This window comes from Drosophila takahashii, chromosome 3R (genome assembly GCF_030179915.1).
Source record: "Drosophila takahashii strain IR98-3 E-12201 chromosome 3R, DtakHiC1v2, whole genome shotgun sequence".
Classification (NCBI taxonomy): Eukaryota; Metazoa; Arthropoda; class Insecta; order Diptera; family Drosophilidae; genus Drosophila; species Drosophila takahashii.
The window spans coordinates 26207310-26230827 of NC_091681.1; the positions used below are offsets into that span (position 1 = coordinate 26207310).

At 40.9% G+C, this 23518-nt stretch overlaps 2 protein-coding genes across 5 annotated transcripts in view; both read right to left on the reverse strand.

Annotated features, from left to right (window-relative positions):
• The window catches only part of cnc (NFE2 like bZIP transcription factor cap-n-collar), a 43935-nt gene that overhangs the window by 8740 nt on the left and 11677 nt on the right, over positions 1 to 23518 (reverse strand). For 3 of the 4 annotated variants that reach the window (XM_070216772.1, XM_070216771.1, XM_017147517.3), the window contains 4 exons: positions 15701 to 15976; positions 15452 to 15530; positions 3525 to 3601; positions 2913 to 3461 (listed from right to left, as the gene is read on the reverse strand). In XM_070216772.1, the coding sequence (XP_070072873.1) occupies positions 2913 to 3461; positions 3525 to 3601; positions 15452 to 15530; positions 15701 to 15976 (981 nt within the window). Of the gene's footprint in view, positions 1 to 2912; positions 3462 to 3524; positions 3602 to 15451; positions 15531 to 15700; positions 15977 to 21002; positions 21165 to 23518 lie in introns of those variants that run through there. The other variant, XM_070216773.1, reaches the window with a different exon arrangement.
• On the reverse strand, positions 7534 to 9848 carry fzo (fuzzy onions). Its single transcript, XM_017147522.3, has one exon. It carries the CDS (start codon positions 9760 to 9762, stop codon positions 7597 to 7599), a length of 2166 nt encoding a protein of 721 aa, XP_017003011.2. The 5' UTR covers positions 9763 to 9848; the 3' UTR covers positions 7534 to 7596.

Genomic DNA, 23518 nt, shown 5'->3' on the forward strand with positions numbered 1-23518 from the left:
CTCCGAAATTCCCAATCCATCAACGGCGAAACGGGAATCACCGACTTGGTCTACTATATTCTATGGCTTATACTTAGTCCCTGTTGCCAACGGCCTGCAAATCCCCTCAAGTCCCCAGCCATCACACCTGAGCGGTAGTTTCGTGTGTTTTTTGTCATTAACTTGATTTATGTGTGTGCACAAATCGAGTCCCATGACAGCCGCAGTCTGAGTTCCTCAGTTCGAGTCGCAACTTAAGCCTCCGCAGCCATCAAACTGTTTACATAAATTGAATTAAAATCGTACGGCAAAAAATCGGGGGAAAAAACTACAGCCAAGAAAAACAACGAAGCGAGGCAAAGCAAAACAGAGATGGATGCTGTAAAATAATTAATAAAGTTTTTTTTGCGCTCGCTCTGCGCTGATTTTTCAGCGTTAAGCTTTTTGCAAATATTTAAAATTCACATAATTAAAGCCGAGTGCAGGGCGATTAGGGGGAAATCGGGGGAAGGAGAGGGGGCGAGGGGCAGTGGCAAGGGACGGACATTAAAAGATAAATTTTTTTGTAATTCGCGCGCGCTAAATGGGGATTTAATTGCAGGGGCTACCGCCGAGCGCGGCTCAAAAGATGCAATCAAGCTGCGAGGGGAAATTGGAGGGCAGGCACCGCCGCAAAGTGCCACCGAATTCAATAAACACTTCGGCCCCATGCGGAAAAGTCAAGTGGCGCATTGCAAGCGACACAAAAAAACAAAGGCTCCGAGCAAAAAGTCAACAGCAAAGTGTCCGTAATGAACGCAGGCGCCTCCCTTCCACGGCTTCGGATCCCCGCCTTACACTCGGTGCCTCAAGAGCTTAGCTCAGTGATTGCAATTAGCAGGAGATACACACAGAAATATATACATTTTTATTGGATTTATATCTCGAATATATCAAGCATAAAGTCACTATTTTATAATAAAACTTTGTGGTATCATCTTATCCTATATATTTCTCTGTGTGTAGAGATAACGACACCTGAGGACAGGTAGTCACAGCCCAGAGACGCATCATCAATGAATGCAAATGGCAAATTAAATGTGATCAGGAAGTTGCATAATGATTATTCGCACTCGGATCAAGAAAAGAAGTGCTGGAAAAACAAAGCTTAAAGCCGCCTAATGACACTTTCCGTTTAACGCTACGCAAAATCCCCCCAGAGAGTCGGCAAAGGATTTAGCCGACAGTCTCGTTTCAGAGGAATCCTGCGAATAACCGATCATCTGGCTCATTAAATGGCTTTGGCAAGTGCCGAGCCGGCAACCCGCTGGCATTCACAAAAACTGTAAATCTGAACGGACCACATCAAACACGCCGGACTAAGCCTAATCCACCAACTCAGGCTGACCGCTGTGGTTTTCCTTTTTGGGTGAGGTGCTATATTCGGTTTATGAGTTTACTACCGGGGAAAAGACTTTACAGTAATTGCCGGTGACTTCGTGACTGCTTCGCCTTTATGGTGCTCTCTCTTTTGTCAAATGTATCGTCTCTTTTTCGAAAGAGCAGGCAGGTCAAAGGTTGAGCACAGGTTTGGGTTTCATTCAGAAAACACTTGTGGTGGATTAGTTTTATTTGCTCGGAAGAGTAGAGCTTAAGTTGTTGTGACAAAACATCAATAAAACATGGTAAAATATATTAAAATTTCTACAAAATGTATTTTATTCCACCTCAAAGAAAATAAATGTCTTAAAAATTAACAATAACAGGAAAATATTTAAATTTTTTAAAAGTTACTTCTTTCTAGTGAAATCCAGCCCAATCATGAATAACAAAGTAATACCAAAAGGCACAAAACAAGATCAGAAATAACGAAAACAACTGCTAAGTAAACACACAGAGAGTAAGAGAGAAACGGGTTAAGAAGAATCTTTAGTAAACTTAAAAAAAACTGAAGCGCAGCTCAGTCGAGGTATAAAAACAATATGGGAGACCGTAGCTTGTACCTTAAATACAAACACCGTCTAGATCTGTATGTATGTCTATTATTTTAACGCTGCTCGCATTCGCCTCACGATCATAATTTTGTTGCTCTTTCCGTACATTTTTGATGAGCAGTTACAACAAAAGCTGAAAAATAATAATACAAAAAAAAGTCCGACAAAAAGCGAGTGAAGAATGAAGAGTTCAGGAAAGAGAGGCTCAGAAGACTGGGGACTTGATTGACGAACTTGTGGCTGGAAACGGAATAAAAGCGTCTGACTTTTAGGGTGGGAGGGACAATGGGGGCAAGGTGGAAGGCATGTACAACCAGATTTGAAGCTTTGTACAAACAGCAAACCCCACGGCAACAACAGCGACTCTTGAAGAGAGCAGCCCCAAGATCAAGTGCTTGAGAACACCCCACGAGGGAGGAACTGGAGGCCGGGGGAAAAGGCCAGGCCACGTGAAGAACCAGAAGAAATGGAAGGCAGATCACGAAGAAGGAAAAAGCCGAACAGTGAAAAGAGCCACTCCAAAACGAGGAGAAGCAGCACAAGAATAACGAAAGCGACGTACGAATGATCCTTGAATGATTACATATGTACATTTATAGCACTACGTATACAGCTGGGGTAAAAATATAAGAGTCTTACTAAATAAAATTTGGATAATAAATTAAGAAAGCCGACTTCCTTTAAAACCTTTGTTATTTATCTAAAAACATTGAAAAAAAAAATTAAAAATAAAAAATAATACATCTTTAAAACAGAACCTAAACTCTCATTTTAAAACCCTATTTTTTTGACCCCAGCTGTACACACTCGCGCTTTGTAGGGTATGTATGTACATGTGTACCCATGTAAGTATGTGGAGCGCTCGACGGATGGCAGCACTTGAACCGAGCATCCGCATCAAATTATAAATAAATATACCTTTTTTGTCTGTGAGGAGGATTACGATCGATGCACACATACCTGGTGATGGCCATGATGGAATCCGCCGGCAGCTGGCTGCCTCTGGAAGGCGCTGCCCGTGCCGCTGCCCACGCCCACTCCGACGCCGACGCCCACGCCGACTCCACCACCGTAGTTGGCCTGCTGCACCGCTCGCTGGTGGGCGGCAGCTGCAGCAGCAGCGTGGTGGGCATGGGCGTGGTGCATTGTCGCATGGTGGTGGCTATGGGGATGAGCATGGGGATGGCCGTGGTGCGGATGGGGGTGGTGGTAGGGCGGAGCCGTGGATTGCAACATCTCGTCTAGCTCCTTCTTGGCGTCCTCATCTAAGTCAAACAGGGGCGAGCCCACAGAGTTCTGGAGGTCCTCGAAGTCGCACACCGAGAAGCTATCTTCGTCAGCCTTCTCCGGATCGTTGTCCTTGTTCTCCGCACCGATTCTACGCTGCTTGCTGGGAACTCCTTCGGCACCGAGGAAATCCTCACCAGTCTCCGATACAATCCGTTGGGCTTGGTTCTCGTTCAAAGCAGCAGCTGCCTGCGAGGTGGAGGCTACCGGATCGTTGGATAACTGGGAGATTGGAGAGAAATCCATAAGGCATTGCCTAAAGACTAGATGGGACATTGGACTTACCTCGTCTTCGAGCGGGAATTCAGAGAGCTTGAGTACGTCGTTCAACAACTCATCCAGGGGCAAGCGTATGTATTCACCTGAGGAAATGGAACAAAGAAATTGTGTGTTAAAAAAGATTTCTTAAATATTTATTTGCAAATCATTTTATCTAAGTTCTGGTTTAAAGTTCAAGAAATACACCGTTGATTTTGAATTGAACATTGCTAATATTGTGATACTTTTCAATGTTCCCCTTCAGTGGTTTATATTGTGTGTGCATTATTATTCTTTTTATAATTTTAAGAAACTATTGTTTGTTAAATTATTTATTTTAAGACTAGCTTTGGGAATATAAAAAAATCCCCTTATTCACTACCAAGAATCGTTTCTTTTCAGCATAATTATTTTGTAAACAACGATACGATCTTTTGATCGCCCAGAATATTTATAGTAAATAAACTGCATTCACCTTGGGTAAGAGTTCCCCAAGAGTCTAGATCATTGTTTCCCTATCGTAGCGTATAAAATATAGGAAAATATTTTGATCATTTGAATAGTGCTGCTGGCTTTCTCTTTAGAAAATCCCACTCATGCTTGAAACTCCCCAGGGAGTGATCAATTTTCTGCTACAAAAACAAGGCAAGGTAGAAGGCAAACAAGGAGCGTCCCAAACAGTAGCACTTTCCTGTGGGAGAGTGAGTTCCAAAGATCAGCGGAGAGATCACAGAGTGGACAGTAACTAGAGTCAGTCAAGCTGCGGTGATCATTAATCATAATCATAAAAACGTGATCTCTGGGAGATCTCCTTCACTCAAGCCGTCTGACGGAAGCAGCTGAAAAATATTGCAATAAATGAACGATTTCCCAAGCTCCCTGCGGTCTCACCCCCATCTCCTCCTAATTGATGATCGGTTTTGACAGCTCCGAGATATCTAAACTAAACACAAACTAAACTCGAGGCACAACAATAAGAAAGCTTCCCTCAAGTATATCGCTTACAATTGACTCGCAGACAATTGATTCCTGGTCAAATATTGATGGCGACCAAATATTTGCATTGGAAATTCCCGGGAAAATCCGAGTCAAGAACTGAGTGGGGGTATTCGACATTATCAGAAAATTACTACTTAACATCGACTCGAGTTCCACGAAGAGGAAAACTCCGACCCAAACGTGGGCAAACATCTAGATAAAGCCAAAACGAAAACCCGAAAAAATAAAGGCTGAAAAGAGGGCGCAACTTGGTCGAGAGATCGGGTGAGAGAAAGAGGGAGAGACGGGGACTCAAGTGGTGTGACGATGACGACCTTTGCCGGGGCACTTGAGTCGGGTCAAAAAATTAGAATAAACATCGCAGATGGAACAGTTCGGTTCTCTGGGCCCGGCCAACACAGTTCTACCAAATGCTTTGTTATTCTTACGATTGGTTACAAAACACATTCCCCCCTTCTGCTTTTCCAATTTCCATCGCAACCATTTTGGGCCAGTTGTGTTCTCTTCTGTTCTGGCCATGTTTTTTTTTCGGCTTGCTGGCGTATAGCCTGTTATTTTAGGGTTCTCCCTTCTTTGCTTAATTTTTTTTTTTGGTAACAGTTCGTGGTCTGTTAATTTTGGTATGCGTTCGTGTGGGTTTCGAATTGTTTACTTATCGTTTTTGGTCTTTGGGCTGGTTGATTGTCTCTCGTTTCGTGGGTTTCCAGCTCGCATTGTGGCCGAAACGACAACGAAAATATTATTCGATTTGGGTTCGTGTGCAGGGCTTTGTTTTGTCGCCCAGTTGGTCAGGAGCAACTGTCAACTGTCACCAGCAATTAGGCGACAAGGCTCAAAAGAGGCGTTGATGGGGCCAACAATTGTTTGACCGTTTTGAAGGTAGGAGTAGTCAAATTTTTGGTTACCTTTCAGCTTGCTCGGAAGGAAGGAAGGAAGGAATATTGTGGGGGAGTCGCGTAATGGAGCCGCTAATGGGGTTGATTGAGCACTAAACACCGACGGCTACTTAATATTTTCTCAGGGGTGACCACAAGTGGATTTTGGGCCGGTATTGGGGTGGTGTACACTTATGTATCGCTGTTTACATAGATTATAGGTGTAATCGAAGATTTGAATAAGGCCTAACTTGAATCAATGATGTTGTTTTTAGTGAAGACTGAGATAAACACTTTTTGGGGAATTATTGTACCCAATAAAAGAAAAAATGATATTATGGTGGTAACTAATAGGACTTTGGCAGACCAATTAGTAAGAAGAACAGAAACTCACGCACAAAGAGTTGAACCCAATAAAAATAAACTCATCCTAACCCTTCATAAGTTCAGCCTAATATTTTCTTCTCCTTCAACAATAAATATTCCATATTTTAGCTTTTGGGCCCCACGTTGGGCGCCAGGTTTTTGTTTTACTGAACTCGTACTACGTCTTAAAATTCAGTTACATCTTCCACGCTAACAATAAAACATTACGAACCTTTGTTAGTTCAAGGGATGCTGCAATGATGACGCAGTGGATATCTGTGAAATATTCGTGTTTATAATCCAAGAAACACAAACGCCTAAAGAGCCAAAGTCAAATGTGTCTTGACTGTTTTGGTTTTTTTCGCCGATTGTCGTACAGAGATCGTTGTAGTTGTCTTTTGTGAACAGATTGAACACAAATTGTTGCAATAAAGCGCTGATTGTTGTTGATATTTGGCCAAACACTTTGACAATTATGTAACGTTTTGACAGCCAAAATGTTGCAGAATCAACAATGGCGTGCCGACTAAAAACAGGCAAAGCAAAAGCAATCCAATCGCAACTCCGATATTGCCGTTTCCGTTGCAGACAGACCTTTATTGTCTTGTCTTTATTTTGTTGTTTTTTTGTGTTTTGCACAATTGGATTGTATGTGTGCAAAATGGGTTTAAGTTATTTTGCAATGCCTTTGGTTATTGTAGGGGGCTTTTTTTAGAATCGCACAATGGTCACTTGAGTATGGAGCTTGGTATGTATTTTTGATTTGCTAACTTTCACTTTTTTTTTCGTATATTTCTTTTGCACAAATGCAGGGACGCGTAATAGTTTAAAATTTTGTTAATGTTTGACACAGTTTGATGATTTCTTCTTCGTAGAGAATTTATCCAATCATCTAATTGGCATAAAAAAGAGCCGAAACACTTGACTTGGCCAGAACGAGCGATTTGAACTGTCGGATTCGGAATGCCGCGTCACCTTGCCGGGCTCACAAAGTTGTTAACGAATTTTCGCCGGAGCAGAGTCCTTTTTTCTTGTCCACGCCCACGAACTCGGTGGCGTTATTTCTTCTGATATTTTATTTTACCCTTATTCGATTTTCTGCGCGCGCGTCAAGCGTCCAACGTTTCTCGAGCGTTTATAAAAATTCAAATACGATTCTAAAACGCTGCTCGAGCCTCTGCCGCGGTCGCTGCTCCGCCATGGCAGTCGACGTCGACGGCGGCAGAGGCGCAAGAGAAATGGCGCTCTCAAGTCGGGGCTAAGAGCGTGCGTGCGAGTGAGACAACCGTATGAACTTCCTCCCCGTTTTGAGCTGCCTTTGTTCATGCGCACTCCGTTTGCTTGTGTGTTTGTGAGCAAGGGGCGGAGCTTGGAGTTCAGCTTGGGCTGCTTGCGATTGTGTGTGTTACTGCCTGTATTTCGAGTTTGTACTTTTGCTTTTGGCCGCTTCAATATGGACGCTTTGTTTAAGCCCCAAGTCTCCCACAAAAAAGTTAAAACTGGTTCTCTTGTTCTTATTCCCAGCATGTGCATGTTCCCCAGCTTGAGAGAGTGTGTGTGCCTGTGAGCCACGAAGAGGAAGAAAAACAATCTAATCAAGTAATTTAAACAGTCAACAGCAATAAAAACTGCTTAAATTTGCATAGCTAAGATGCTTGTGGACGCAAAAAAGTCTTTAAGAAGCTAGCGACTTATAGTTAACCTAAAATCTTGGATTCTTAAAAAAAAGTATATCATAGTTTAACTTAGTAAAAATCAATTACAAATTTATTAAATCATTTGAAACAAAAAAAAAATAAGAAAAAAATCCAACACAAAAATTTAAACAATACCCCAAAAATATTAACCCTTTGGAATCTTCAACATCTGCTGCCTAAATAGAGCTCTTGAAATTCTCCCAGTCGTAAAGCCAGTACACTTCCCTTGTCCCGATACTTCTTCAAGTTCAGCTGCAGCTCCTCCATCGCTTTTATTTGTTTGGTCAGCTCCGAGGTTCGCGTGTTCAGGTCATTCCTAATTTCCACAGTTTCGGCTATCCACCAGTTTTGGACTTTTGCCAGCTGCTGTCGCATCTGCAGCTCAAAACCGCTGACAGTTTGCTCCGCTCCCGCCCGCAGTTGTTGCCGCAAGTGCCTGGAGTACTGGTTCTTGAAGCTTCGCTCTTGAGCGGCTGGCGTCCAACTGAGCAGCTCGTACAGGTACATGGATCCCACGAGGCTTCCGAGGACCAAGACTGTTAGCCAGCTAACCGAACGAACAGCCAGGCCACTCAGCAAAAGGGTTCCAATGCTACCTTCGGACTTTACCAAAGATGCAATCATCTGCAAATGATTTTGGTGAATTAAAGGAGCCGCAGGCGGCGTCTCTTTGTGCCCATTGAGTAACTTTCGATTCTGGAAGGGATTGCTGGGCAGTAATAGTTTTTCCCGGAGGCGATGCCAAAGGGCTGCCATGCCCCAGGAAAACCGAAACCTTAGATCTGGCTGAAAGGCACCCATAAGAGACTGACAGTCCACGCCGTAGATGAGTTGCCAACTTAGGGTTTCTTCGCAGGGTTGACCCTGGAATTCGTTCTCCAATTGGCAAAGTCTTAATTGCAGGAGTAATGAGAGATGTTCCAATACTTGATCTTTGAGTAGGACATCCAAATGGGCACTCAAAGCCCGCTGGTAGTGGGCAAGTTGCCTTGGTACTTGTGGGTGAAACGGGTGCGAAAAGGATTGCACAGCCGAGGGTATAATTCTGGTGATCTGCTCTTTTAAAACCCACTGGCCCACACCTACAGTCAGTCCACACAGCTCTTGAGATCGAATGGCAAGCGCTTCGTTTTGGGCTTCTATTTGTCTTTCTCGATCGTCCATCTCGACGTATAAGTCTGTTCTTCTCTCCCCGTTTTCCTTCATCAATTGACTGACTTTGGCTATAAGAGGACTTATTAAAGATGCTTCCAACTGGGTCAAAATCTCCTGGGCACTCAGCAAATGTTGCCCAAACTTGGTCTTTAAAGCGGAATCGGCTAGGCAATTTAGGAAATCATTTTCAAATCGCTGGAACTCCAGATATCGCTCCTGTGTTTGGGGCGTGGGATTCTTATTGCAACCGTTTCTTAGTTTTAAAGCCTCCAAAGCTGAGACATGATATATCCTTTTCTTGGCTTGCTCCTCATTGGAATAAACCCCTAATTCGTCTATCAAAAGCTTAAGGCAGCGTTCCACATGCTGATCCTTAACCTGCTGCTCCATTCCCGGTTCCTGACTGCTGGCCACATCCCATCGATTGTTGAGTATAAAGAGATTTGGACGCGAGAGTTTCGAGGCCACCTCCTTGAAGAATTGCCGTTCCACGCGGGAAACTGTGGACTCGGCGTTGAGCACTAGGATGAAAACATCCGCATCCATGCAATAGCTATCCAGGCAGTCGTCCAATTGAGCTGTAACATCCACACCGGGTGTGTCCATCAAAACCACATCGTAATCCAAGAGGGAGCAGCGACTCCTGGGCATGTTGACGTGCAACAGAGTCCTGGGTTTCAGTGCCCTTGGCGAATGCGCACTGGCCAGTTCATTCAGAGCACTCAGCTCCAAATGCTGCTCCTCCTCTTCGATCTTCACATGTTCCACTTCATCTGAACCATTGGCCTGCACCTGACAAAAACAACTGGTGGTGTGACCCATGGCGCTGGGCAGGATTTTCTCGTGCAGCAAGGCATTAATCACGGCACTCTTTCCATTTGAAGTGCGACCAAAAAATGCCACCTTCATTCGATTCCGCGAGAGAACCTTTTGGATGGCCTCCACTTTGTCCCCAAATATACGAAGTTGCTCCAGTATTTGACTGTCCTTCAAGAGATCATTCTGCTCCATAATGGTTAGAAATCCCGATATGTAAGTGCCCATGTCATGGTATATATCCTGCAGTTCCGTCTTGGCATCCACAAACTCGCTCAATCGCGAGGAAGAAGACGATGAGCGGGATAAGAATGAGGATAGCGAGGAGGTACTTTCTCCAGAGTCCGATTCACACATTTTCTTGGATGGATTTTTAAAAAGTTGTTTATAAAATATACGCAAAAACTGTAGACGATGTTTGTTGTCTCGATTCGAGGGGTTATGATACACTAAATGATAAACTTCCTTGAAGTTAAAAACTAGGGATACATAGTTCGTAAAACACTACAAAAATATCTTGCAAATTATATTGTTTTTCAGCTAAATTTACAAATAAAATGGAATTCCAATATAAACTTCCACAATTTGGCTACAATTTTCAGCTGACCCCAATCGAGCTTCCATCCATAATATCTCTCCATTTCCACCGCGAGGCCCAATAAAAATACAAACTTATTTACCCTAAAAATTAACACAATTACCGCAATCATGAAATCACCCAACAAGAGAGTCGGAAAAAGAGCAGGCAATATGCACATTAATGGGCCACTGAACTAATAGACCGGGCTAAGACCATAGAGCCCGAAAACGCTTTTGGTGAACTTCAAAAATACCAAAAATACAGCAAATAGACGAAAAAAATGAAATTGGTTGGTTCAGGTTCGGTTCGCTCTGAAAAATTAGCAGCATCATCAACAAGGTGAGGAGGGGGCATTTCGATTGGATGCTTGTATAATTTTTTTCCATCGCTGCTAGAAAACAGTAGGAAAAAGAGTACTGAAATATTGAACAAGCAAAACTCGCCTGGTTAATCATTTTTTTTTATCTTCAATGTTTTTTTGAGCGGTTTCTTGAGTGCTTTATTACAACTTAATTAGTTTAAATTGTTGCCGACGCAAAAAAGAAATAATAGTAAAGAAGAAGCCGATGCTGATTGAGAAAATGATGGGAGGTTGGAGGGGCTCAGACACGGGGAGTCGTATCCGGTGAAAGACAATCGTGTGTTGTGACTCAAAATATTTTTATTACCTGAACATATTCAAATTTTATATTTGAATTTGCTTGTACTTTACAGAAACTACGGATGAAATTAAGGAAATGTTGCTTTACAAACCGTTTTTCAACACTTTAATTGACCAACACTCAGTTTAAAAAATTTCCATCGCAGCTACCGAAAAAAGTACAAAGAAAACTTATCCCATTTTCAAATTAAATTTACCAATAACTTTTCACTAAAAGGCAACCCCAACCTCGAAATAAGAGCAAAAGCTGTTACAGAAAACCGGTGAGCAACAATTATGACAGGACAGATCCGCGACTTCGGATAGTGTCAACAATGAAGTTGCTAAAAGAAGCCAAGTCAGATTTTAGGGAAGAAGAAGGGGCACTATTGTTAACAGACATGTGTATAGATGGCGGTCGGTAACATTATCTGTACTTTACGCTACTTTTTGTTGTTAATGAGTTGCCACAAAATCCGAAGAAGCTGAATGAACCTTATGAATGAGTTTGCTGGCTGCTCATTTGAATAGCCTCATTTGAATAGCACAACATTGGAAATTAAATTGGAGTAGGAAATCAAGCGCTGGGATAGGGAAACTTTCGTAATCCTTAAAGCCACATGAGTACTCAATGGGTCAAGTGCTGGCCGGCTAATTAAACTGCGACTTTTGGTTGAAGTTATGCAATTCTCAGTTAGTTTTGGCAACACGGGGAGAGAGGCAGGAGGTTGCGCAAGACGAAAACACTTGAAAGTGATACGATTATGCAGCACAAAATCGTTGACCAGGCCAGACTAGACCAGACCGAAAATAAAGCCGGTCAGGACTGCAGCCCCTCGCACCTATACCTATGCCCCTCTTCCCTGTCTGTTTGTTATTTTGTCAGCATGTAAATTTCCTTTTCTTTTTTTTGTAAATTTGTAGCGTAATGCTGACCACGTAGAATTTGAACAATTTCTACGGTCCGCTCAGACGCTCCTCTGGCCCCTCTTCACCAGCACTCCCTCGCTTTTCCAGACAACAGCAGGGCGTAGAGTAGAAAAGGCGGGTCAAGGAAGGCCACCAGACAGATACAAAAAATGAAGAGGAACAGAGATCCTCAATAGGTGCACCGCCGCCACCGAATTAAGAGACAAGCATCAGCGCAGCACCACTGCACCAGATGTTTTGTAATAACCACTTTGATGTTCGCCAAGAAGAACCCGTCGAATGCCAGGAAATTGAATAATAACTCGCCTTTCCAGTGCCTTCTTCTTATGAAGAAAAACAAAAATGGAATATAACTAATTTCAATTAAATGATTGGACAGATAAAGTGTCCTTTTCTAATCTTCAGCGAAATAAGATATAATTGAGTCCCTAAAATTAAAATAAACCTATACTAATGGCTTTCATTAATATTAATAAATTTAAGTGATATTCTAGGATCTATTACAATTCCTAATTTTTAACGGTTGTTTTACAATCTTAAATTCTTTATACCAACAAATTCTTAAATCGCGTCTTTTGACCCTTTGAGAATAATAAAAAAAAACTCTTACGAGAATTTAGTTTTTTATTCCCACCAAAACCCCCTCTCTATAAAAATCACCAGTGGTCAATAAACTTGCGTAGCTTGGCAGCAACAAGAGCGGCCTAACTGATTGCATAATGGAATTTAAGCCACCGAAAAAGAAACCAAAACCGAAATATCTATAACATAATTGAGAATAAGAGCATTTTTCTTCGATACCACGCAAAACTTCTGGCCAAGTCATGCTCCAAAAGTTGTCAACGATCTGAGAAGCTAAAAAAATAAGCAACAAAAAAGGGAAAAAGAACAAACCAAATCGAATTGAAAGGCAACCAATGTAATCAGATTTGTGATTCATTCGGTATGAGATATAAAACGTACAGATAGATATAGAAAATCAGAACTGTAGTTGGGAACAAACGAAGCTGATTGGAGGACAGGCGACAAAAAGCGAAGCGAATGAGTAACCGAGAGCTACTTGCAACTTAATTACCACGATTTCAGATCCTAGAAAGGCTGTGAGGAACACATGTCCCATGACAAGGCAACCTTGACAGGACAATGCCCGGGAAAATGTCTCCGAATGGTAACGACTTCATTTCATAGGCTCAAAACTAATGAAGAATAATTTGTGAAAAGCGAAGAACAACGGGGCTCTAAACTCACCTGAACGTGAGGAAGATGAAATTTATGAATTTTCCTTTAGGATAGATTCCCTTTATTAGTATCAGAGCTATGAAATACCATTATTTACTGAAACAGCAACCGAAAAATGACTTTCATTTTAGTCGTTTTATTTTGGAGGGCGAACAATAGAAGATAATGCCGCCAAAGGCTACGAACGGACTTCGGAGATTCGTTGGGTTCGATCCGTGGGGAATTTGGATACGCACAAATCCGAGATCGGGGCCCAGACGACGCAGACAAAGGCGAGTGCGTGTGAATGCGATATGAATCTATCTATCGGAGTTGGGCGCGCATCAATGGATTTTTAATAAATGGCCAAACGAAGCAATCATTATAACAGCAGCATAAATGCTCGTGAATAGGAAATATATCCAACATGGTGGCTGCTGTGCTGCTGCTGCTGCCTCCTCCTCCACTATTTTTTCCCTTATTCCATGGTACACAAAATGGTGGCCAGCGATTTGCGACTTTCTGTTCTCGAGGGGAAGGATGGAGTCCCTGACAGAAGCTACTTTTCCTCCACCTCCGATTCCCAGCTCAATGAGCCAGTTCAACAGGGGATGAGGCAGGAAATGCCAAGGAGGGTAAACACAGTGGCTCAGCCGGAAGGGGATAGCATAGTATGACCCTATAAAATTCAATCATAAACAACATTTCAATCAAAAATGCAACTAATACACAATGTGTTTCACACATACTTACATAACTACATAGGAACTTATTGTCGAGAATGAAATTAATTTGGTTTCATAACTTGGCTCGTAATTTGATATCATAAAGATACATGTTTTAAAACTCACATAAATTCTCATGAAGTTAATCCGCAAATTTTCTTATTTCCCTCACAGTCACTTATTTTTTAACAATTTTCAAAAAGTTTGCTGAAATATGAATAAGCAAAGCATCGATACCAAGTACAATTTTTGATAGTCATTCTAGTGTGACCAAATTTTATAAAAATGCCTATATGGTATTCTTACTTTAATAAATTTTACATTTTTTTTAATATTAAAAAAATACAATTTCCAGTTTTTTATTGGTGAATTAATAAATAGTTTTTATAATATTAACACAAAATATAAATAAAAACATGACATTCAAACTTTAATAAAACGGCCATTTTAATATAATAAATACATAAAATAAACTTCGATATATTCCATTCTTATTCGACTTAAAAAATACTAACAATTTAAAGCTCAGTTTTGTAAAATATAAAATTTACTTCGCAATCCCCCTACGATACCACCACGGTTTTGGCTTCGCAAAAAAGGGTCTTTGAGCAGCCTATGTACAGCTTATAGGCCAAAGTTGAGGCCTTGCACATTCGTACCTTCCCGTTGCCAACCCCCCGGAATACACGATATTCCATACCATATGGTGTACATAGCACTTCTTTCTCTATATATTATTTATATATTTTTGTGAGTTCGTGTGTATGGCTCTTGCTATTTTGGCGAATCATGTTTCGTTCATTTTTCAAAAGAAAAATGTTGCATGCGAGGCGACGCGACGCGCGGTGGCTGCTACTTTTACTGCCACTGCCAGTGCCTCTGCCTCTGCCTCGGATTTGGATTCGTTTTCGTATCTGCCCCCCCACCCGGATGGCAGTTCCCAGACCTAAGACCCGAGCCTCAGTAGTCGTGGTCTCATTCCGTCCCAGAAAAGGCGGCACGACCCAGTCTCAGAGGCCCAGACGGGTTTGGCCCCCTCAAGCTCATGACTTCTCCTCCCCCACGGTTAATAATAAAAGTTCGTGTGCGTGTCAAAGTTTGTTTGAAAGGCAGCCGCTTGGCTGGGAAATGGGAAATGGGAAACGGGGAACGAGGCAGATTAGCAGCAGCCATCGGCTTTGGCCTTTGTGGTGGATTGTGGGTGGTGTGGGTTGCTGCTGTGCTGCCACACACAACTCAAGCGAAAAAAGCTCATTTTTCTTTTAATTTTCGTGCCTGTCAACTCAAAATGCCTACATCCATTTATAAACGTCTCGAAAATACACGCACACCAATGCCAACAATATGTTTTAGTAAGCCACCCAACCTCCCGAAAACCCAACCCCCACTGAATCCAGGATAATCCATTTTCGTTTATATTAGAGCAGCCGCCATCTTTTGGCAGGCCATTTTCTTTCGGCTTATTTCGTTATTTCCTTTTGTTATCAGCAAATTTCTTTTTTGTACTAAGGCTTTGATAAATGCTAAAATTAATATAAACGATACAAAGGTTACTAACATTAACATTTTTAAAATTTCTAAAAGGTCAAAAGTTAATTGAACTAATTTTAAATAGATTTGTATCTTAAGAGCTTCATAAATACATTTTCTTATCAAACTGCAACTCGGAAGTGCAAACAAACGACCAGACACCCGAAAATATAAAAATGTAATCCCTTAAATTAATTTGTACTTTTATCTAGCAAAGAAACGTGTCATTTGATATACATACTTATATCTATGACTACTTCTTGTCCCCCAAGAGATCTCCTGCTTCTGTGGAGCTTATCGCTGGTTATTTTTGAAAGTGAAATTATATTATCCTCGATAAGATACGGACGGACCGAAGAGCTCTTCCCACATGTAACCAGAACAAGATCGCAGATGTACTTGTTAGCTAAAGCTAGAACTCACCAGTTTCGTTATCGATGGTAAAGGGTATTCCGTTCCATTCATTGGTAATGTCCTCCAGGGGATTCTCATTGTCCTTGTCCTGTGTGATTAGGAAAATACTTATATTATAAGAGTTGATGAAATAGTTTTTGGTGGGCAGACCTAACCCGCCCACTTTTAATAGCTGTTAGATAACCATCACCATTATCTTTTTGTAAATATTGTGAAATTCCGTATGTAAATCGTGGACGGAACTTTGCTTTACTTTACCTTATCTTGCTGAAGCTCCTCCAGAGCTTTCAACTTCTCAATATCGTCGGCAGAGGCGCCACTCGCCTCGTTCTCGGCGCCCACATTGGTGTCCTTGGAAACGCCAGACTCCGACATCGAGGGATCCGAGGACTTGGCCTCATCCTCAAGCTTCGACTTGGCGTTGGTGGCTCCACTATTGCCGCTGGCGTAGGAGGCATTGATGATCGCCTCCTGGTCCAAACTAAAGCCCAAATCCACATCCTGCTTGTACAGCACCTCAGCGATCTCACTCTCCTGCAAGGGAAAAGTTCCAGTCAATAAGGTTACACATTATATATCGCAATAGATAAAATGGTTATATCAATTGCTAGCACAAAGTTCTAACCAGTATGTCCCTATGGATGAACACCCGCATATTCACAGTTCCTTTGTAAGGATCACTTAACCAACAGATTTGCACTATAGAGTTTATCTGGGTTGCACTTTCAGTCTATCTGGTATTTTGTTTATATTATTTCCGATCTCAATTGCTCGCGACGTCATCCGCATTTGCTAGTTCCCGAAGAGAGACTGAAGGCTCCAAGAGTCGGACGAGTCATAGTCCATATGGGGGACCTCGTCCGCTCTTCTTTGCTCTTCCTCACTTTACTTAATATGATAATGTCGATTTACATTTTGCCCCTGCTGATAAAGTCGCTCGGGCTATAGATAAAACTACGTCAGAGCGATATGGATAGCGAAGAATGGTGGGTACTCTATGATGTTATTGCCGTACTGTTTATGAGAAATGCATAAACTTAATTTTCGTAAAGTCTTAGGTGGTAATGGCTGTAAAAACAAGTCTTAATTATACACATTTTATCTTCCTTAAAATACTGTCTTGTTAGACGTTGTTCTTCAATATTATAAGAACTTACTTTTAATCCCTATAGGAAATACTCTTTATGTAATGTACCAGATAACTTAAAAATTGAAAAAAGTCTAAAAATACCTTTTTGAAAGAGAATATCAAACAGAAACCATTTTAACTGATATCTTGTTTGATTTTTTAGTTTAGTTTTGTTTGTTTGATTAAGGTAGAGTCCTTTATTTACAGAGTCATCATGTTGCAAGCAACTTTGAATTTAAGGAACCAATAACATTGATTACCCAAGGTAGTAAAAAAACCTTTAAGAGTCATTATTAAACTTATAACTCTCTTAAGTTATCGCCACCTTTTTGAAAGATGGTATCTAAGTGGCTGTCAAGTTTCCAGTGATAGTGCTGTAAAGTTGGGTATAAAACATAAGACCAGGTGTACTATGGGTGGGCAAATAAGTGCCCCTACATATAGATTCTCTTATTTCACAATTCTTATCAGCCCCGCGCCATAACTCATAACCCATCGAGCGCTCCCTTAACCCGTGGAAACCTCTCGAAGAGTGCTCGCTCTTTGGACAGCATTGATGATCGATAGTGGGACGAATCTTATCAATGGAATGGCACCACAGAGAGCCAGCCGAGCCGTGGGCTCAACGCGGGGTGATATAGTATTTATAACGCTGATTTAAATGGAGGGGCATTCGCAACTCGGAGGGGGGTTGGAGCACTCTCTTACGGCGTGCCTCGGGGGCCCGGGACTTGTTTACGCCGTAGCGAACGACCGGATCTCTTATCGCCCGCCGCCTGCCGCTTCACACTGTAAACAATATTCTGCCGCTATAAATTTCCACCTAAGAGCGGCCACATACACTTGCCAAAAAGCATTCGAAAGAGAATTGGGCAAATCGGAAACCACAGTATTGCAGATCGTTTGGTTCGATGAAGATGTTTGGCCGAATTCTGCCAATTCATGCAGGGGAAGAGAGTGACTAAGAAGAGGAATTCGAGCTCAAATTATAGCGTTAATGATGCATTATTAACGCTGCTGGCCGAAACCACTTTAATCCTTTTCTTTTTTGGCCAAGTCAAGTCGGGTTTTCAAAGGGGAAGGGCAGAAGGCGGTGTCGCCCACACTTAAGCCCGGGTAAAACCGTTTGGTTTTGAAAACAGGTAACATTCCGAGGTCCATATAGTGAGGCATAATATTCTTTCCACTCAGGGATAATCACAGGATAATGGCCGACATTAGCAGTACAATTGCTGTTCGGTCAAAGGACTTTTGGATGTTTTAATTAAAATGTCTTTTTTCTATTTTTAAGGTTTTTTTTTTTTTGTTTCGTGTGACATTTTCCCGTAGCGTGCATTTTCTTTCCCCATTTTTTCTTTTCTTTTTTCTTTTTTTTTTTTGGTCGCCCTTCTCGTGAGGCTTTCTTGGACTTTTCCAACAGTGGCAACAAAAAGTAATCAATCATTGTGGCCACGCCTATCTCCTGGATTAGTCAGCAGAATATGGCGGCGGCATCATTGGTCTCTGCTGCCATCTCCCTCGCTCTCTCCTGACCCCTGAGAACGGCCGGAGAAATTAAGGGCCACTGTGTTGAGCCCAATCAATTGCTGCCGCGCCACCGCTGACAGCGACGTCGACTGAGCAGCTGGCGGAGCGGCGGCAGAGCCAATTCCCCAGAGAGCATGTGCTCGTAAATACAGTAGAACATCTTAAGCTTAACTTATTTACAAAAAAGGTATTTGATATTTAATTTAATAATAATTATTGCCTTTAATTTTTCAACAAATATTTGGGGCTAAAATATACAAAGTTATTAAAACACCTAACCACATTTAAGTATTATTCGATTTTTATATCCTTTAATGATATTTATTTTTTAGTTTTTAGGTGGCTTGGAAGTTCCACTTTCGATACTCCACTGTACTTGAATGTGTGCTGCTGTGCGTTGCGCATGTTCGGTAAAAATGAGCAATTAAATTGAGCAGAGGAAAGAAGAGGGTCTCGGATCCCGACGAAAACCCAATAACCGAATCCTCCCTGGCTGGCATTTCATTATTATTTTTTTCTCCATTTTGGGGGGGGATGTTCCATTACATACACATCAGTGTGTGCGGGTATATAGCTATTTATGGCTGTTGATTGGAAACTTGGTTTTTAATTAAACTTTAAAGTGAAGTTTAATGAAATTTTCTTTTCCTTAGCGGAGCGGTAAAAACAAAAGGATCAGCTAAGACATATTTCTTTTGTTTTTGCAAAGAAAGTAAGATGAAATTGTAAAGTAAAATAAATTTAAATTTATCATAGCCTTTAAATTCGACTTCTTACAGTGTAGCCAAGTTACAGTTCTTATCGGTTAGGGTCGAAAATACGACCTTATCTTGTACTTATACACACAAAAAAAATTGCTTGGTAAAATTGACCAACAAAGATAGTTACGTAACTATTAAAATAGTTACGTGTATTTTGTTTTTGCTTTGGGTTTGTGTCTTTGCTAATTGTGTGTATTTTGTTGTTGGGAAATGACAATTTACTTAGTAGAATTGACAATTTTGCTGGTTGGGGCCTGTTTGACAATTATTACAGTTGATTTTACCAAGTTTTTTCTTTGTGTGTAGAATTTCGCGCAATACGTGACAGTTTAACAGGTTCGAGAGGCACAAAGAATATACATATTTAAAGTGGGAATGCCAGAAAGGAACTGAATACAAATAAATGTAAGATGTTTTAAATTAAAGTAAATAAGAGTTCAATGAACTTTAATACTTTCTACTAGTATTACCCCTTTCGCGATTTCATAACTAGTCCAATGCCTTGATCCACATTTATGGTCATATTTATGGGCCAATTCTTATCGCTAGGGCCTGGGAAACTCTCTCCGTGACCTTGTAGTGCTCGCTGAACTTTTGAATTCCGCCAACGACACGTGGGCCGCTCTCGAGACAACGTTTTGAATGAGCGACTGACGAATTCAGGCATTGATAAGTGACAGATAAGAGGCGGGAATTTTATTCTTGCACTATATAGTAGTTCTCTATAAGACTGAGTAATGCTTTGAGTCGACTGATCCATCAATCAAGGCATTCTTGTTATTGTGCCCCCCATGTTGCATCAAAATATTGACACTTGTAACCGTTTGTGGCGGCAATTAGTCCGCTTAACTGAGCCGATTTTGACCATTAACTTGACCACAGAACGCCGACGCCGAATGTACAAAATGTTATAGCAAGATAAATGAGTTTCTGATCCTGCAGGGGCGGCAAATGATGAAAGTCGAGTGAAAGCAAAAGAAAGTAGGCAGGCGGAAAGAACGAATGGGAGTCTCAAAAGGAAGCCACCACGAAGGGAATGGGAATGGAAAGGAAGGGAAAGGAAAGGCTCGGCTGCGGGTTAGCAAGAGTCATTAATAAAGCCTCGGCGAAAAGATTTTTCTGATGACACCTGAACTGACAGCGCAGCACGAACCGAGAGATCACTTCAGCCACGCATCTGTGGAATACAATCGCAAAGGCAAGTTGCCAGATACAAGATACAATATCTAAGAGAGCGAGGAGCGGAGTTCGGAAATCTGTGATCGCTGAGCGGCCAGCAAGTGTGGCGCATATTAATCATGAGCTCGTCAAGCCCTCAGAAGACTTTGCCGGATTGTGGATTGTGTGCCACCAACAAAGGCGAGTTGTATCCGTGTGTGTATACAGATACAAATGCCCTCGTATCTGACGGATTGCACAAGCCCCCGGTTTCAAGTGTCCTGTTTTTGCGGTTTGCGTTTGCAACAACCCCACAATGGCAAACTATTGGGCCCTAATAACAGTTCATTTGTGTCATCCAAACGGTTTTACCTGCAATTATCAATTTAAATTCAAACTTAGCTCGGTGGTTTTCCCCGTCTCTGCCCGCCTTATAATCAATTTGACATCTGAACTTTTTACTCACTGAATGCACACTCAAACAAAACTAATATTATTAATAATTTTTTAAACTTTTTCACAGAAATTATGTTTTAACAGGTAGTTGAATTAATAAAAATGAAGGTGGTTTCTCGAACCATTATTTGCTATACTTTTAAACCTCTATATTTTCTAGAAGTGTATAGCACGGCACTTGGCAGAAGTTTGCGAACCATAATTAACGGTATTTAATTATGGAAATTAAACAACAAACTTGGTGGGAAACTAAACTTTAGGCAAAAAGAAATACAAAGTGTATATGTAGAAACTATTATATCCAAATGCTTCTTCATTGCTTCTTTGGCTCAGGGTAATTAAGTGGGAAAATGCAGCGTAATTACAGGCAAATTATTTTTCAATTTGCAGGCCTTACATATATATTTTGTTTTTTTTCTTTCCCTCTTTATTTTTTTGCCAACACTTTGCACTTTGCGGCCATGTGAATAGAAAGTTTATTCCCAGTAAACACAGATTAATGGCTAGATATAGGAAGTTGGAGACACACCGCTAGGTAAATGTGCATATATTTGTACTCCTCGTTGAGACACATTTTGATCGGCGATTGAAAATTGATTTCCGCTTGATTTGATATTGCTATTCGGGCAAACGTATTCACTGTAAATCGGCATAACGCAGACTGAAACTTTCGTTTGGTTGCGCTCGAGAATGTCTGGGCCCGCTGGGCTGATTAGCAGTTTCGAGGGGCTCATAAAAATATATTTTTTTCTTTGATTAATTTCAATTGATAAAGTTTGTTTTGCACGAATTTCGAAAAGTTGAAACCAGCAACCAGCGACTGATAAGCCCTAGGCAACCGAAACCAAGTGGGCAGTAGACAACAAGTACAACCTTAAAAAGAGATTGCTAGACCTTATCAGCAATTCAAATTTTCAGTCTACTATTACGTTATCATAATTTCAAATTTCGATTAAAATAGTTATCATTATGAAACTTCGATTGCAAAAGTTATTGCTATCGCTTTTCAAAGCATCTTGGTTGGGTTTTGAACTCTGCTAGCACCGGGTTGCTGTCTATGCTAAGCAGCTTTTGAGTCTGGGGTGAAAGTTGAATTTTTTAGCAACAAATGTTGCTGGTGGTGGACTTGCTGACTGAGGTGAAGAGAGCGCGCTGAATGTGAAGTGAAATGCAAAAAGTGTGGTGTGTAAGAAATGCCGGCAAATCAGCTGTTTTTCCACTTTGGTTTTGTTTTCAAGTTTTCTTTGGCCATCACCACCCCCTTTTGCACACTCACACACACACAGATGTACTGAGATTAGAAATGCAATCTGAAATGATAATTGAGCAATTATTAAGTGACTTAATAATACAAATTTGAGAGGGAGAGAAATTAAGAATCACGACACCTGAGATCTTATGACTCAATCGAGAAGAAAGACGATTTTGATTAGTAGACTTTAATATACCCTAGTAATTATTAAATACCATCCATTATTTTGATCAAGAATATTTATAAACCTTAATACGATCGATTATGGATGGATCTGCATAAAAATTTATAATAATATTATAGTTCTTGTTTTAAAGTTAGGTAGCTAAATAACGGTTATCTAATAGTAGAGACACTCGACTAAAGCGTACCCTCTTGTTAAAATTGGAATCTTAATATTGGTTATTTTTTCCAATTCTAATCAAATTATGAAGTTGGGATAACAATTTAAGTTAGCGATTTTGCTTATAACCCGGAGTCTAATTATAACTCCCTATGTCAGGGTATCAAAAACGAAGTTCAACGAATCTTTCCGCTCGCTTTTGGCGAGTTTTATTTCATTCTTCTGAATCTCAATCAAAATGCGAGACCGAGACCCCAAAAATAACACCCAACCAAAACAACGAAAAGTAAAAAATAAAAAACAAAAAACGCTGACCGTGTGTTTGTATATAAACGAATGAGTTAAAGCGAAACGTAAAAAGCTACAAAGCTTGGTAGATTTGCAATTAGTGGAAAGACAGCGAGGTAGACGACATTCAACAAAGTAGAGTTTTGAGTTTTAAGCTTCACCTGATCTCTCTCATGTGAGTGTGTGTGTTGAGGTCACACATACGCACTGTTGCGACCTCTCTCACCTGAGAGTTGGAGGTACAGGTAGAAAAGTACTGATCTGAAAAGGTGACACATTCGCTAATACACCTGTACCGTCCAAGATGGATGGATGGTTCTTTGTGGGGGAACCACTTAAATACCCAGCTTGCATCTCTTTCTTGTTACCATATTCGTTTATGGTATAATGGTAAGCAGCTGGAACTAGTTGCAGTTACCAAGCAAATATTATTATAATAGGGGGTTCAGAACTCAAAGTACCTATTAAGTAAATAGTTTGTATATACCAGAAGAAATACAAATTTTACAAAGTAATATCTAGCTTATCAACTCGTTTCGGTTCATACAAATTTCTAAAAAAAAAAAAGAGAATCTTCGCTCAGATGAAATTAGAAAGTTTAATAAATTATCTTGAAGCACCTCAGGCATATACCCCTTAATATCTGCCGATACGTGGTATAATTAATAACAAAATGCAAAGCACAAGTTAATCAAGAAAGAACAAAGGCAATAATAAAGCATTAATCGCCATCGCTTCGATGATTATGCAATGCGAATGCCGAATGCATTTAATTAGATCATATCAAAAGCACATACTTATGTCTTCTATATGCTGCCTGCCTCTCAAGAACATACAGTCAGTCAGAGCAGCGAAATAAAACCGTCATCGGCCGAAATGGAAAACATTCGTGACATGTTGGAACAGAGAAACAACAACAATAAAGCACTGCAAGCAACTCAAGTGTACAACAACAAAGAGCTGAATAAATCGAAAATAACACCGAGTTAGTCATCTCGCTCCTGTCTCGGCCATATCATCTCTCCCCCCGCCCGTCGCTCTTGGCCTGGCCAAGTATAAATATTTATGCATATTTAAATTGCAATTCGCAAAACGCACAAAACAGCACCAGCAGAGGCCGGGGTGTAAAAAAACAAATAATGAAATCGCTGCCTGTATTGCC